General features: G+C 40.5%; 2 protein-coding genes across 10 annotated transcripts in view; both read left to right on the top strand.

Moving 5' to 3' along the window:
- wdr89 (WD repeat domain 89) lies at positions 1–2788 on the top strand. Of its 4 annotated transcripts, none has more exons than XM_044374425.1 (3): positions 1–223; positions 798–823; positions 1289–2788. In XM_044374425.1, the coding sequence occupies exon 3, from the start codon at positions 1319–1321 to the stop codon at positions 2453–2455; it is 1137 nt and encodes a 378-aa protein (XP_044230360.1). In that variant the 5' UTR covers positions 1–223; positions 798–823; positions 1289–1318; the 3' UTR covers positions 2456–2788. The 4 variants fall into 4 exon arrangements, with proteins under 4 accessions (XP_044230360.1, XP_044230362.1, XP_044230359.1 ...); XM_044374427.1 differs by having other exon boundaries at positions 1–219; XM_044374424.1 differs by lacking the exon at positions 798–823 and having other exon boundaries at positions 2–223.
- Positions 2789–8244: 5456 nt separating this feature from the next.
- Positions 8245–15739, top strand: part of ppp2r5eb (protein phosphatase 2, regulatory subunit B', epsilon) — a 48912-nt gene continuing 41417 nt past the window's right edge. For 2 of the 6 annotated variants that reach the window (XM_044374418.1, XM_044374419.1), the window contains exon 1: positions 8245–8895. In XM_044374418.1, the coding sequence (XP_044230353.1) occupies positions 8867–8895 (29 nt within the window). In that variant the 5' untranslated portion in view covers positions 8245–8866. Of the gene's footprint in view, positions 8896–13034; positions 13156–15739 lie in introns of those variants that run through there. The other 4 variants (XM_044374421.1, XM_044374420.1, XM_044374423.1 and 1 more) reach the window with 4 other exon arrangements.

Here is a 15739-nt window from a genome sequence, read left to right on the forward strand (position 1 = left end):
GGTTCCTAGCGGGCCGTAAATACTGTAACACAGTACATCCTCCATGCGTTTAGTACAGCCTGGTTTTTAGTAACGTAACGTAAACTACATTATTGATCTTTTGTAGCGGATAATTGATTAACGTTCATGTAGTTCGTGAGACGTCACGGCACATTGCGGGTTTTTTGTACGATAAAAGGCTAAAAACTTGGCGGCTGTTTTCGGGGAAATTTCTAGAAAGTAGGTAGGTTGATAAAAACAACACGCATAATATTTATGAACACAGTTTAGTCACTGATGACACGGTGAGGATTTTGGCACTATTTCTGCCCGTTTTTCTTTGAAGAGACGAATTTAAACCAGACTCCATTTAAAAAACAGCATATTTTACATTTCCTTGCTTCATCTCACATATAAACATCTAGTTTACATGTAATTTATAGCGTTTTCAAATATAATATGATGCTGTGGTTGATTCGGCATATTTTTCAGAGGTGAGAATAACCAATCAGTGGTAAACATGAAAGATTTACTTGAATAATTACTGATATTTTTTACTGACTCTTGGCCGGATTACAAAGCTGTTGCTAGTGATTCGAAAAAGTGCATAAATTATGTCCTAACATGTATACAGACATGGACAATAAGCAAGGAAACGTTAAATGATCAGATTTTTGAATGGAGTCTTGCCACAGAAGAGCAGGTGAAGTTTATCCAGCTGTCAGTTCCTCCAAATGTTTGATTTTGTAGCAGCTTTTCTCAGAAATCGCTATATGATTTGTGATGTTTTATGTGCTCTTTTTGTGCTAAAATTGCAGGAATTGGGGAAAAATTGCAAGCAAAGGTAAATAATGTGATTTTTGAAAAAAAAAAAACTACCACCAATGAAGACTCATATGTAATCACTTCCTTCGATTAAAAGCATCCTGCATATCACAGAAACAACTATATTTCAGTGCTGATGTATTTTCTAAACATGAGAATCATGAGCTCAAAGTTATATAAAAAGAAAAAAATGTACTTAAGTTCTATTTCAGCTCAACATAAGCACCAAATAAAATCAGTCAATAATGCCATTAAAATAAAGTCATTAACATAAAAGTATAGTTTCATTTCCTAAGTGCCCATTTTTATGTTTGAGGTAGATTATTTCCAACTTTTCTGTCTGAACTTCTTCTAACTAACTGAATCAAACCTCATTTGGGAACATTTGGGAATTGTTTTCCTCCGTCTGTCCATCAGTTTCCTGATAAATGCACTAAAGGCTGAAATGCAACTTTAAATGAGGTTATTTCTTTTTCCTGCGCAGTGTGGTTGAACCTCGTCGCGCTGAGCTTCCATGGAGGATTTGGACGAGAAGCTCAGAGGTCTCTCCATCGCCCGGCGGTCTCGTCCGGAGGAGCCCACCTACCTGCTGGACGTCGCCCTGCAGCCGGCCGGCCTGCTGGCGGTGTCCTGCTCCAACTTCACCGTCCACCTGCACAACAAGGACACTCTGAACCTGGTGGGAGAGTATCGGGGCCACAGCGGGCCGTTGTGTGGGGTCACTTTTGCCCGCACCTCCCCTGACCTGCTGTACTCTGGGTCTGCTGATGGGACGGTCCGGGCGTGGGACGTCCGCCGGCCCGGGACGGCGGCGGCCCAGATTTTTAAAAGTGATCCGTCCCACAGCTTCTGTAGCTTCGACCTGAGCTGCAGCGACACGCTCCTGTGCGCTGGCACCGAGCAGGTAAACGACGAGGACAGCTTCTTGGTTTTCTGGGACGCCAGGAAGCCGGGCGGCGGTCTCCTCGGGGTGTATTCTGAGTCTCACAGCGATGACATCACACAGGTACGCTTCCACCCTCGGGATAAAGACCGCCTGGCGTCCGGCTCCACAGACGGCCTTGTCAATGTTTTCGACCTCAGCCAGGGAGCGGAGGAGGAGGCGCTGCTGGCCACCTGTAACAGCGACTCCTCCGCCGGCTCGGTCTGCTGGTGCGGCGCCGACTTCACCCGGCTGCTGTGCCTCAGCCATGACGAGGGGCTGCACCTGTGGGATCTGGGCCAGCTGGACACGGACGAGCCGCTGACCATCTTCAGCTCCTCTGACGCCCGCAGCCTGACGCCACTGGCCGACGGGTCCGGCGTGGATTACCTGGTGGCGGGGAGGTGGCTGGAGGAGGCCCAGAAGCTGCTGGTGGTCGGCGGGAAGAAAAGCGGAGATCTGCACCTGATGGAGTGTGACGACGGGGGGCTCCGCCTGCTGAGGAGCCTCGAGGGCGGCCACGCCTCCACGGTGCGCTGCTTCCTGTGGGATGCGGCGGGGGAGGCTCTGGTCACCGGCGGGGAGGACGCTCAGCTGCTGCTATGGAAACCAGGAGGGGAGGAGCTCACGGCGGGGAAAAGGGAGTCGATGAAGAGCGATTCAGCTTTGAGACTCAAATCCAGGCCGCATAAAAAACACGGTTACCAGAGGAACAAGAAGGCAACGTAGCTCTGAGTCACACTGAACTATACGTCACTGGATACACGTTCAAACTCTAAACAGCTTCATAAACACATAAATACACATAAATACACATTCTGGACAACACACAGAAACTCATAAACTCTCAGGTTGAAGCAGCCTTGTGTCAATATTTCATATCAGTCAAAGCATGTTTTGTGTTTTTTGTGATCACGCCTGAAAAATGACAACATATAAACTCAAACATGTCGGTAAATCTGTTTTATTTATGAGCGAACTGTTGATGGACACTGTTATGGTTCAGTGATGTGACGAAATACAGTGAAAATATATAAATTTGTCAACTATCAGATTCCTTCAGCATCTCTGAGTGTGTGTTTGTGTTGGTAATGTTGTAAATTAAGGAGCAATATTACAGCAATATTAGATATTTATATGATTGTTTTTACATGAATGTGATGTAATACTGTTCTGCATTTTTGTTATTGATTATTCTGTCTGTGTCTCTCAGCTCCGAGCTCATTGGTTCCTACTGAAGATGTAAACCTTTAAAAAAAACACCTCACAGATTTATTGTTTAATTTTATAAAACAGGCTCTGTAGTTTTTTTTTTAGCAAACTGGAGGAAATAATGTATTTATTGGGGACTATTTTCAGCGGCGGATGAATCCACATTTGATTCTCTATTTGTGGCAGCAGGACAGTGTGTGTGTGTGTGAGATTGTGTATATGAAGGAACAACTGATGTGTTTTTAATAGATTTTATACAACAACAGACGTCTACGACACAGAGGAACAAGATATAAACAGAAAATACTTGTCAGTAGATCAATTCATTGTTGTTTTTTTTTTCGATTTATAATTTTATTTGAATAAATATTTGAATAAATATAAATATATACTTTCTCTTAAGCTGCCAGTAGTTAAATTTGACTTCCTGTCATTTCTTGTACATGAACTGAAAAAACTATACACCATTAACTCCCTCATCACTGTAAACAAGTACAGTACGTATGAAATTGAGACACAGTTCAAGGTTTCTTTGATGTTTTAAAATTAAGATTTTTTTTTTTTTTTTACCAGTTTATGACTTATGTCCATTATTGTGACAGTGTAATTGTTGTAATATTTTCTCCTTTTAAAACTGAGAAGGACTGTTATTACTGCATCACGTCCTGAAGTCACCGGAGCCTCCCGGCACAGCGGGAACACGCTGAGAGAGCAGCCATCGCTCTCAAATGGCAAAGAGTGGAATAACATGATTGGCAGTGCAAGTGTGTGTGTGTGTGTGTGTGTGTGTGTGTGTGTGTGTGTGTGTATAAGACTGGAGAGAAATCCCGCAGCGATCAAGGCTGTTGGAAAACGATCTCAGTCACAGAGACATTAAAGAATCTTTATGGTGACTCGTTGATCTTTAAGGGGTTTTTAATTATTGATGAGTTTGTCGCAGGTGAAAAATAACACACACTTGCACGTTAATGATGAGACAAACTGGCTCGTGCACATGTTTGATTTTTAAAGCAAAAATCTAATATTTTTCTACTCGTACTAGCAGACAAAAGTTGAGATAATCAAGTGAAGATTTACAGACATCACATGTCAGTTCAGTGTTTTTTATGATACAGTTATTACTACTTTGTCTCAAATATGCCAAATCTGCAGCAGCAATAAAATAAGTTTGGAACTATACAAGACTATTGCTTTTTTAAACAAAACAAGTTTATTTATATAGTATAATTCATACACTTTGTCAAAGTGTTTTACATGTATTTAAAATAGTGAGTCTAAAAGAAAGTGTAACTATACGTTTTTAAAGCTGATATTGAAAATATATTGAACAATATTTGTGTTTTTCTAATTTATTGTTGCCCGTCTTTAATATTTCTTAAATATGCTGTTTGTGTGCTGCAGTTATTTGCCAAATAATTGCCAATAAATCTTCAGTTTTGAACCTTTTTCATCTCATGATATTTACTTTGTCTTTTAGGAGCCGAGATCACTTTGAACGTTTAACATTCAGAGCAGAAAATCACACTAACGTGTAGTCAGTAATAGTGCAGAAGCTTAAATGTGGCTTTAAGTTTGTTCTATTTCATTTGCAACTTACATATTAACTTGAGAAATGTCCTCAGACATGACAGTAAGTAGGATTAATATCTGTATATAACAATATTATTCATAATATAGTTCTGATTTTTTTTAAAGGTGCAGTATGTAGAATTTAGTGGCATCTAACAGAACAGACTTGGCATAAGTATGTTTTAATTAATGTATAATCACCTGAAAATAGGAATTTTTGTGTTTTCGTTACCTTAGAATGAGTCCGCCATGTTGCACAGCCATGTTTCTACAGTAGCCCAGAATGGACAAACCAAACACTGGCTCTAGAGACGGCTGTGTTTTCATGTTTTTCATTAGTTTTGTTGCCACAGTAGGTTCTCCTACATGTTTGGAAGGGAGGGGTGAAGGTGAGGGGTATTCAGTTGGTTCTAGTCTGCAACCTCACCACTAGATGCCACTAAATCCTACAGACTGGTCCTTTAAGTGTTTGAGAGCTTTTTGTTCCCTGGTTACAGTTTACAATGAGATAATTCTTACAAAAAACATCTATGGAGGATTTTAACATTTTTGATTAATGTATGTTGAATTTGCCCTCCTTCTCTGATCTATTTGGGCATTAAACATACTGACATACACGCCTGAACCCTGAGGTAATACAGCGGGAGCGGGGGCTACTGACCTGATTACACTGAAAAACTATTTGAATCTGACCTGACCTGACGTGGGATCCAGTTAAAAATTCAAATACCATGAACTGAGTGGACCCATAAAGACCTCTAAAGTGAAGGACAACTGCATTTAAAATTGATGGTAAATCAAATATTAAACAAGTAAAAATGTTTTTTCAAGGTTTCATTCTGTCGGTAGAGCTGTGACACTTATCGTCATGTTTTTTGCCAGATGTGAGTAACTCCTAAATTTAAAAAATTATGTATTTTCTAATGGACACTGAAATTACTGAATGTAATTACAGCTTTTTGTGTTTTTCCCAGTTTATTAACCTACTATCATAAACTGAACTGACAAGTGTGCAAACTTCATCCTCAGATGAAGACAGTGAGATGCAATTAAAAGCTCTGGAAAAAGCTTATAGTTAGACGTTGAGTCAATATAATTTTGTCAAACTACTGAAAACATGATTACAATTAAAACTGTACTTGGGACCAGTGGTTAGACTGTAGTTAAATACACGTCTGAGCTTCTTGTTGTACTTTACTAACATGTTTTAATTTCATGCTACTTTATATTTTTTACTCCTCTATATTTCAGAGGGAAATTTTGTATTTTTTACTTTGCAATATTTATTTTGCAGCTATAGTTAGTGAGACTTTGCAGAAAAAGATTTAAAAAACCTGCACCGAAAAAAAAATGGGTCAAAAGACGCAGACATCTATAATATTAAAATGTTACTTACACGTTAATGCATCAGTAATAGTAACACAAATGAATAATATACAATAATGCATCATTGACGGAGGCCATTCTGCCTGCATAGTGAGCACTTTCACACTTAAAGTACATTTTTCTGATAATATTTATGTACTTAAGTCAGATTTTGAATGCAGGACCTGAATACTTCTTCCACCGCTGCTACCAGAAGCCGTTTCATAAGGCAATACGTTTAATTTTCTAGCAAAATGGAAAAATTGGAGCATAAAACATAAAATTTTGAGCAACTACAACTGAATGGGTGAAGGGAACAGTGTTAGATAGTTTTCTGCCCTATTGGATGTTTTATTTATTTATTTGGGCCTGTAAAGACTATGTTGTGTGGGTTGTGATAATTTTTACTATTGTTAATGTTTCTAATTGTTCCCGTTGGCTTTAAGTTTGACAAATTATACTGATAAAACAGAAGACCAGAGGTGATAGAACCAAACACTTTCCTGAAGTATTATGAGCTTGATGTAGTTAAAGTATTGCAGTAAAAGTACATAAGTATTATGAGCTTGATGTAGTTAAAGTATTGCAGTAAAAGTAGTGGTTTGGTCCCTCTGACTGATATATTATTATATATGACATCATTAGATTATTAATAGTGAAGCATCAGTGTTAGAGCAGCATGTTACTGTTGTAGCTGCTGGAGGTGGAGCTAGTTTACACTACTTTATATACAGTTAGCTAGTTTAGTCCAATGGTTCCCAACCTAGGGGTCGGGGCCCTCCAAAGGGTCAGCAGATAAATGGGGTCGTGAGATGATTAATGGGAGAGGAAAGAAGAAAAAACAAAGTTCTGATACACAAATCTGTTTTCAGTTTTTTGGACTTTTTCTCTAATCTTTGATTTTTGCTGAAATATTGGATCATTTGAACATTTATTGAAATGAAAGCATGTGAGAAGTTTAGAGGGAAAAATCACTATTTGGTGGAGCTGTTAACAACTCATAGACATGTGAAATGTGACCCCGACTACATACTGCTTTTTGTAAGACGTCAAAAGCCAAAAAGGTTGGAAACCACTGGTTTCATCTTTAACAATGTGTTGTATTTTAAAAGCTTGTTATATTATCCATTGTGTCAAATCTTCATCTGAAAAGTAACTAAAGCTGTCAAATAAATGTAGTGGAGTAGAAAGTACAATATTTCCCTCTGAAATGTAGTGAAGTGGAAGAATAAAGTAGCATCAGATGGAAATACTCAAGTAAAGGTCAAGTATCTCAAAGTTATACTTAAAGGAGCAGTTCACAATTTTTCCAAGTGTGTCTTAAAACAACAGTCAGGTGTCCGTATGAACAGTGAAAGAGGTTTTCCTCGCTGTAATCATTCCTCCTGTTCATACTGGATATTAAAAGATCTTTCAAATGTGCTTTCAATGTAAGTGATGGAGGCCAAAATCCACAGTGTGTCCACACAGTCATTTAAAAGTCTCTGTGAAGCTTATATGAGTCTTCATCAGTCTGAGTTAGTCATATCAAGTGGATATCTGACACATTTACAGTCTTTTTAGCGTCAAATTCCCTCTTTGTGTTTCCTCAGACAGTGTTTCCCTGTTGAGCTGCAGGTGGAAGTATAGTAACAAAAAGAGGGACTTTGGCACTAAAAAAGACTGTAACATTGAACGATATCTTCTAATGGTCAGTATGAACAGGAGGAATGATTACAGCAATAAAAACCATGTTTCAATGTTCATTTGGGCTCTTAAGTGTTGTTTTAGGACAGGGTTGAACAAATGTGAACCCGCCCTTTATGTTCAGTACTTGAGTAAACGTATTTAGTTACTTTCCACCACTGGTCCCATCTGGGAATACTGGATGGGAATAAGTTTTCCACCCTTCACCTCCCCATATGTACGCCCACGTGCTCCAGCATTAGCTATATTCATAGTAGACCTATATATTATAGTTATGTAACTCTCTTCCTGCTAACATATATCCCTCTGTAATCTCTCTCGGTTTGCACTGAAATCCATTCTTCCTGCACACGACGAGAACACAGTGAATATACAGTAAAGCTGCGACGAATCGGGCGTCAATGTGCGGCTAAAATAAAAGTGTGGAAGCGAAAGGGCTGGGCCTCGGACAGGTTTAGCCTCATTCCTGCATGCTGTGTGGCGGAGAGAGACTCCTCTTTCTGCCCCGATCTGTCTTTCCTTTCTCCCTTCTCCTCCTCCTCTTCCTCCTCCTCCACCTAACCGACGGATTCAGGAGCGGGGAGCCTCATTTCTCTCCTGTGTGATGATTGACGTCTGCTGTCGGCCAATCACAACGCTCGACATCGCTGCCGGCAGCCAATCGTCGTCGTACGTCGCTCTTGAACCCGTCCGTGTTATGTGTGCCGTGGTGTCCGCCAGCCAGCAGTGTTGACAAAAGGGTGAAAAGAAACAGCCCCGGATCGTAACCGAGCGGAGGAAAACACACAAAAATCCAGGGGTTTTGCGAAGACAAGCAGTTGAAGCAGTAACGGGAATGTAATTGCGTTGAGCTGCTCGTTTTATACAGCCGTGTTCTGTTATTAATGGGAGTTTGAGGGTTATTCTGTTGGAAAGGAAAAACGGCACTCGTGGGTTTTGGCTGCTTTCAGGCCGAGATTTTCCTGCTGCTCCGCCGCTGCTTGAGGGAGAGGCTGTCCGCAACGAGCTGGAGGTAGCCTCACGGTTAGCCCCGGTACATCACCCCCCCTCCCCAAAAAAACACACATAGGATAACTCCTCGCCGCCGTCTCCGTCGCGAACCGCAGAGGATCAAGGTAAAGTACTGTGAATCGAGGAAAAAAGCTAACAAACAGCCCCGCTCGGTCGGCTGCAGCTCGCCGGGCTCGGCTCACTCGGGACGGTGTGTGTCTCCCAGCCCGGCCGCTCTCTATCAGCCTGTGAGCGCTAGCTAACGGTAGCAGCATTAGCACTGCCTCCCCCCACCTCCCCTCTGTATTTACATCTGGGATGATGGGTGATCGCCCAAGTCCGCCCAGGTAACGTTATCTCATTAGCACACATGTAAAAGTCAGATTTGAATCACATGTTTTTATATATCGGCTGTTGTGTTTCCTTTTGCTGGTGGCGGCTAGCAAGCTAAAGGCTAGCTCCATGTTAGCTAACCCGCGATAGCCGTAGTACTAACGTTTTGCTAGCAAAGTAAAACGCCGTTTTCTCCCTTTAAAGCTTGGCAGCTTTCATAAAATGCTGGCTTGTCTGCATGTTAGAAATATTTAAGTGTTTTCTGTGCTCTGAGGAGACAAGTAGCTAACGATATATGCGTTGATATTCAAACGCTTTGTAACGGTTAATCGGGGAGCTAACGTTGCTAGCCAGCTAGCTATCGCGCTGTCAAGTTTTGAATGTTCTGCTGCCAGGCCCAACATGGCCAACTAACGCCAGCTCCCCTAAACGGCTTGATTTTTGACCTTATGCAGCTGATGGCCTATTTTACTGGTAACTGCAGTACTAGAAGAAGTATTTAGATCATTTATTTAAGTAAAAGTACTAAAACAGCAATGTAAAAATACTCCATTACAAGTAAAAGTCCTGCATGAAAAATCAGACTTAAGTATAAGTACATAAGTATTAGCAGCAAAATGTAGTTAAAATATGAAAGTAAAAGTAGATGTTTGGTCTCTCTGATTCATATATTATTATATATGACATACAAAATTGTACTTAGAGTATTTGAGTAAATGTACTTAGTTACTTTACATCATTGGTTAGCAGTAAATATGTAATATCAAATGTCCCTTATTGCATTGTAAATGGATATAATCTTTATTGTGTTATTTGGCTTAGGTGGTGGCTTAGTGGCTGATCTTTCCAGGCAGAGCTGATGTCAGGAAAGCATTGGGGCAGGTTTGCTTAAAAAGTAAATGCTGATGTTTAATCCTCATGGGTTGAAAAAGCCCTGCGAATCTGTGCCTGAGACAAGTTTATCTTTCCTGTCAAGTGAAGCCAACTGTCAAATGTGTGACTAGGGACGTGCATTATCGTATTATTGTAGGTAAAAATATCACGGTAATCGGAATTATCATGATAATTGTCAGTGTTTCCTTAAATCCTACTATTAGTGCTAAAATTTAGTGAAGTTACTTCACAACATGTTTGCTCTGGATTTAGTTCTCTGAGCTGTGTGTGTGTGTGTCTGTATGTCGCAGCTTTATTGGACTTTGCGTGAGTAATAACATCACAAACAGTTTAAAGTCTGTAAACAAAAGTTGGTTGTTTAAAGACAGTCGACTGGAAATCACCATCTCAGTTTCTCTTCAGTTCTATATTCATATTTTGGAAATTTAAGGGCTTTTCCTGATGAAACTGATTGATTTCTTTGTATCTGCTTGGTGTTAACAGTTAAATACATTTTTTGTTATACTGGGCTCTCACAGGTCGCTTGTGGCTTTACAAAATCAAACCGCTAATGTTCACGGTGTCGCCTGAAATTGACAACAATCACGGTAATGACGGTAATGGTTGTATTGATCCCGTCAGAAAGTTTCACCTTGGTGTGTATAGTAGAAACAGTATAACGGCACATCTCTTGTCAGGAAAGCATTGGGCAGGTTTGCTTTAAAAAAAAAAAAAAAAAAAAAAGTAAATGCTGATGTTTAATCCTCATGGGTTGAAAAAAAAAAAAGCCCTGCGAATCTGCCCCGAGACAAGTTTAGCTTTTCCTGTCAAGTGAAGCCAACTGTCAAATGTGTGGCGATAATCTGATATGAACTTTGACTGGCTTTGCACTAAGATACTGTGTCTGACAAAGTGCCAACTCTAAATATGCCACCGCCGACTGGTCTGTCATGTTTTCTTGTATCGCCAAACATTGTTTCAACATCTCAGAAAGTGTGTTTACAAGCAGTCGGAGGGAAATCATCATAATAACACTGTAGCGACACGGATGATGAGAGGTAGAAACATGGTGATGAGCGAGACACACAGAAAGATAAATATAAGAGTGTTTAGTGGTTTTAAGGGTGAAAAACTTCTTCTGTCAGTTTGAAACGTCTTCTTTTTTCTTCCTACCTGGCCTCTGTTCTCTCAGTCAGCTGTGAATGACAGCAGCATGCCAGAGACCAGGTGTGGCGTTGAATATTTACACGTGATGGTATTTGCTGTGTCAGAGTGTGTTTTTTTTTTTTGCTCACGCCGGCTCATCTCGAAGGTTTCTGAATGTCACACCATATCGAAGATAGCTTAACATCCAAAGTCTCCAGTGTTTATGGTGACGCTGGTGGAGTAACTGCCTCCTTCTTATCAGCTCTGTGTAGCTGTGTGGGTCTCAAAGTTGCTGAGTTCATTTGTTCTCTGCTGTGTGAACAGCGTAATTATCCCATGAATGAATCATACTAATATTAGACGTGCTGCAGTCAGTCAGTGGTGGCAACAGGAGATTTTCTGAACTGAGTAGTAGAAGCATTTAAAATAGTATATCTGGCATTAATTTAATTAGTGATGCGACCACTTATCCATTCATCAGCAACTCTTGGAAATTAATATGTAAAATAAACTGTCCTTCTTATTATGTATAAAGAATTTTCTCGCCATGATAGACATGTAACTCAGATTATACCGGCTCGGTTCTGGCTCCTCGAGTCAGTAACGGCCACAAAGTTGTAGCAGCACATTTACGTCATGGTGAATGATGCTTTGAGGCTCCCCTTTTGTAAATGTAAACCACAGGATGTGAATACAGAGATGCTGAATATTAGACTGTGTGTGTGTTTGTGTACAGTTTATAGCGCTGGAATGATTAGTCAGTTGACAGAAAATGACTCTGCAGCAATTCTAATAATCCAGTCAACATGTAAGTAATTATTTAAAGCAGAGACGCCGTAAACTCAAGTGGTTCCAGCTCGTCAAATTTGAATATTCGCTGGTTTTCTTACTCTTGTAATTAAAAAGATTTGTGAAGATGTCACCTTGGGCTTTAGAAAACTATTTTCTGACGTCTTATGGAATTACAGTTAATCCGTTAATTAGGAAAACAGTTGGAAAATTAATGGATAAATAGCTGCAGCCTTAATTTAAGGACTTTTTTTTTTTTTTTTAGTTTCTGGTGTAGATCATGAATGTAGATCATGAATGTAGCATCCGTCCGCAAATGAACAACAACAGGATGCAAACACAGATATGTATTAATCTCTCCAATATGTGCAGAATTCATAATGAAAACAGTGAGTATATAGAGCTGAAAGATGCGTCGCTTCATTGATTTGTCAGCTGACAGAAAGTGAATGAATGAAAGATATTTTTGGGGCGAATCAATTACTTCTAAAAGTCTTTTTTTTTTTTTTTTAAGCATAAAAAGTCACTGAATCCAGCTGCTCGAATGTGAATGTTTTCTGTTTTTGTAGCTTTTTAAAGAAAAAAAAAAAAGATTGAAAAAAGAAATGCTTTCTCTTTATAGACCAAACCGTTAATTGACTGATAGTGTAAATAATCTGCAGGTTAATCAGTATTCTTAGTTGCAGCTAATAATATCAATGTCAAGGCTGTATTTAGGGTAAAGGTGATGCAGTGTTCTGAAGCCGTTTCTTTCTTGCAGTCCATCATATTCACATTAAACTTGTTCTCCTACAGATCGTACCTGAATTTAGATGAAGCTATTGTATAAAGGAAGTGTTAGTCACGGCCAAAGTTGTATCAGAAGTGCAGCGATGTTTGATTTTTGGCTTCGGACCACAGGCGAAATCCTCAAGCTTTTCCTTGCCAGCCTCCTTTTTTTTTTTTTTTTTTTTATCTCCGGTGTGTGTGTGTGTGTGTGTGTGTTCCTGTACACATTGGTGTGTGCGTTTTGTTCCCTCACTTCAGCTCCTTTTCGCTCTGCCTATTTGTTGACTTCCTGTCGAACAGCAGCTCCCCTCCCCTCCCTCCTCTTCCTCCCTTTCTGTTGCTCTCCCTGTTGCTCGCCGTTGCCCCCTCCTCTCTCTCTCTCTCTCTCTCTCTCTCTCTCTCTCTCTCTCTCTCTCCTTCCTCCTTGTTCTTTAATCCCACCCTCCCTCAGCCTGTTTAGATGTCATCTGGTCTCTTATGTAAGAGGCATGGGGAGGGGAATGGCTTTGGTGCTTCGGTGCCATACGCCTGACCAGCCTCCGTAGTCTTGCTCTTACTCTTGTTCTGTGGTGGCACCGGAGTGTGTTTTTCGCCATTAGCCGGCTAGTCAGTGGTGAGGGAGAGAGAGAGAGAGAGGGGGAGATAGACAGTGAGGGACTGATGGTTGTACATGGGGATTCCAGTGCCCCTTTGCACAGGTAAGTGGAGCTGAACTAACTCTATCTGTACATTTTTAAAAAAAAATTCTGTGGGAGAATGATTGTAGTTTGTCGGTTTTCACTGTTGGCATTCACCCGCTGGCGAAAGCATAAAAGCGCCTGTGAATATTCAGCGTTGCCATTGGTGATGTAGCAGGCAGACACAGAGAGTCGGTCACTGGTGAATCTTTTCCCCCCTCGCCGCTTATGGAGAGGTACAACTTCCCAGTCGCTTCCTAAGATGCTGCAGACAGAGTGGGTTTGAGCTGAATGAATGAAGCCGACTCGCCGTGTTAGTCATCCTTGCAGAGACTGAGAGTTGCATCCAGATGTAGTAGGAACATGAGGACGGTATTTAAAAAAAAACAAAAAAAAACGGGCAATTAAATTTTATTTATAGAGCCGAAAATCAAAAATGTACCTGGAGGGGCTTTACAGTGTGTACAGCAGACGACACTAGAGCAGCATCAGTGATTTTCATTCATGCTTGCCGTCTATTTTCTCATTTAATCGATTGACTGTCTTTTATAAGCAAAAATTCAAAAATTTGCTGATGCCAGCTTATGAGAATTTGATGCTTTTCTTTCATACGTGATAGTAAACTGAATATCTTTGGACTGTTGGTCGGACAAAACAAGACATTTGAAAATGTCAGCTTGGGAAACGATAACAAGCATTTTTCCATATTTACTGACATCTAATAGTCAGGGAATCTAAAAAATATTTGTCAGATGAATGGATGTTAATTGCAGCCCTTTAAAATGTCCTTTTAAAGCCTTTTGTCAGAGTCTAAAGTGGCGTCTTAAAATGTTTTGTCCAACCAGTAATTATTCATGGATGGTGGCTGTCAGTTAATTCTGTTGATGGATTAATCTCCTAATCGTTTCAGCTCTATATGACTCTCTGTATCTTTAGACCTGTGTGTCTGATAAGAGAAAAACAACCTTTAGCCTGTGAGTGAGACTTTCTTTTAAAATAATTGTTGGCAGCTGCTGTTTCAGTCGTTTTGGTTTTAACTGTTTACAGGAATAAAACCTGATGGTCAGAAAGGTGTTAAAGGTTGTGTACGTCAGTAGAGGTTCCACTATAAGCCATTAGCCCGGGATTATCTCAGAGCGAAGGTGATCTCAGAGGCCTCGGCCCTCTTTGTCTGGTCTCTCTGTGAGGAGCAGCAGCAGCAGCAGAGAACAGGTGTCGAGGTGTCAACTTGCACTTTTTGTTGTGTTTACACTATTACACCGATAAGGCTGAGATGCTGCTGGGACTCACTTTGTATGACATTTGAATAGTCCTGCGCCAAGGTTTGAAAGGCAAAACAGTCGACCTGGACAGGAAATTTAAATTTCATGCTTATATTTGTCACACAGTAGGAGTATTAGAACCTGAGCAGGATTTTCAGATCGGCGGCGGCGGCGGCGAGTTACCTGCCAGACCGGCTGGATGTAGAAGTTAAACTTAGCAGCCGCCAATAAGACAGATCAGCTGGAGGTATTTTCTCATCCTGGTGACGATACAGAAGGCAGCGGATCACACAGATGGATCATTAACAGCTGTGTGGTTATGAAAGAGACGACAATGAGCCGCGCTGGCAGATGACTGACTCTCTTGTCATGTACATGTAATTGGTTTTGTCATATGAGAATCTGTATCTGTCGGGTGTAGATGTCTAGAGCTTTACTCCAAGTAAAGACTTTGATTCTAAATTGAAAATGGGTTGAAATGAACGTTGGATTTCGACCTTCACAAGCAGGATCGGCGATTCTCTCAGTATCCCCCCCCCCCCCCCAAAAAAAAAAAAACAGTGACATTTTCAAAGACGACCCAGCGTAGCTCACCAGTAGCCCACAGCGGCATTACCTGTATGACCTGAAGTCACCGGTGTGGTAACATTTTTCCAGAACACGCTGTTGAACTTCCCAGATTAATCACACATAAGCGAAATGTTGTTAAAACACAAACGACGCCTCTTTCCTTACGTAGTAAGATAGACGACAAGCTACAACCTAATTTTCACCGAAACGAGCCGTCCTCCCAGCTGGACCAGTAACATCGGTCTCTACGTACAGACGGCTGTGAGACGAGTATGAAGGCACCGTCTACAAAGTCCAACACATTAACTTTAGTTTCTTCACCTGCGAAAAGCCGCCAGCAAAAAACGTTTAAATAAAAAAATCCAATCGAATCCTGACCTTTAAAATCGAAAAATAAATCATAGATTTGGAGACTTGTGACACCTCTACAAGTAAACCTACAATAGCTTTCATGTTATTTCTGACATATGTGATTGTGTAGGTTCCATACATGAGTCTGGAAATGTACGGAGCAAAGATTTGATGGTTTTCAGGTAGATCTGAAAGATTCAAGGAAAATATCTTAAAGTGAGTTTTTGTTGTTGACATTCACACAGTCAGTCAGAGAAAAATCAATTTTAATTGAATTTTCCATAGATAAAAGGATCAGTTTAGCTCACATTCATTGCATTAATGGTATTAAGTTAATGTAAATGTGCTGCAGCAGGTTGAATTTGCTGGCAACAGCTGTTAGTATGGCTGCTGAAATCAGAAACGTCCAAATCACTATTTAG

The sequence above is a fragment of the Thunnus albacares genome, chromosome 15 (assembly GCF_914725855.1).
Source record: "Thunnus albacares chromosome 15, fThuAlb1.1, whole genome shotgun sequence".
Lineage (NCBI taxonomy): Eukaryota > Metazoa > Chordata > Actinopteri > Scombriformes > Scombridae > Thunnus > Thunnus albacares.

What these genes read in the sequence shown, in the direction of transcription:
- wdr89 (XM_044374425.1), top strand. Translation starts at nt 1,319, where the DNA reads ATGGAGGATTTGGACGAGAAGCTCAGAGGTCTCTCCATCGCCCGGCGG.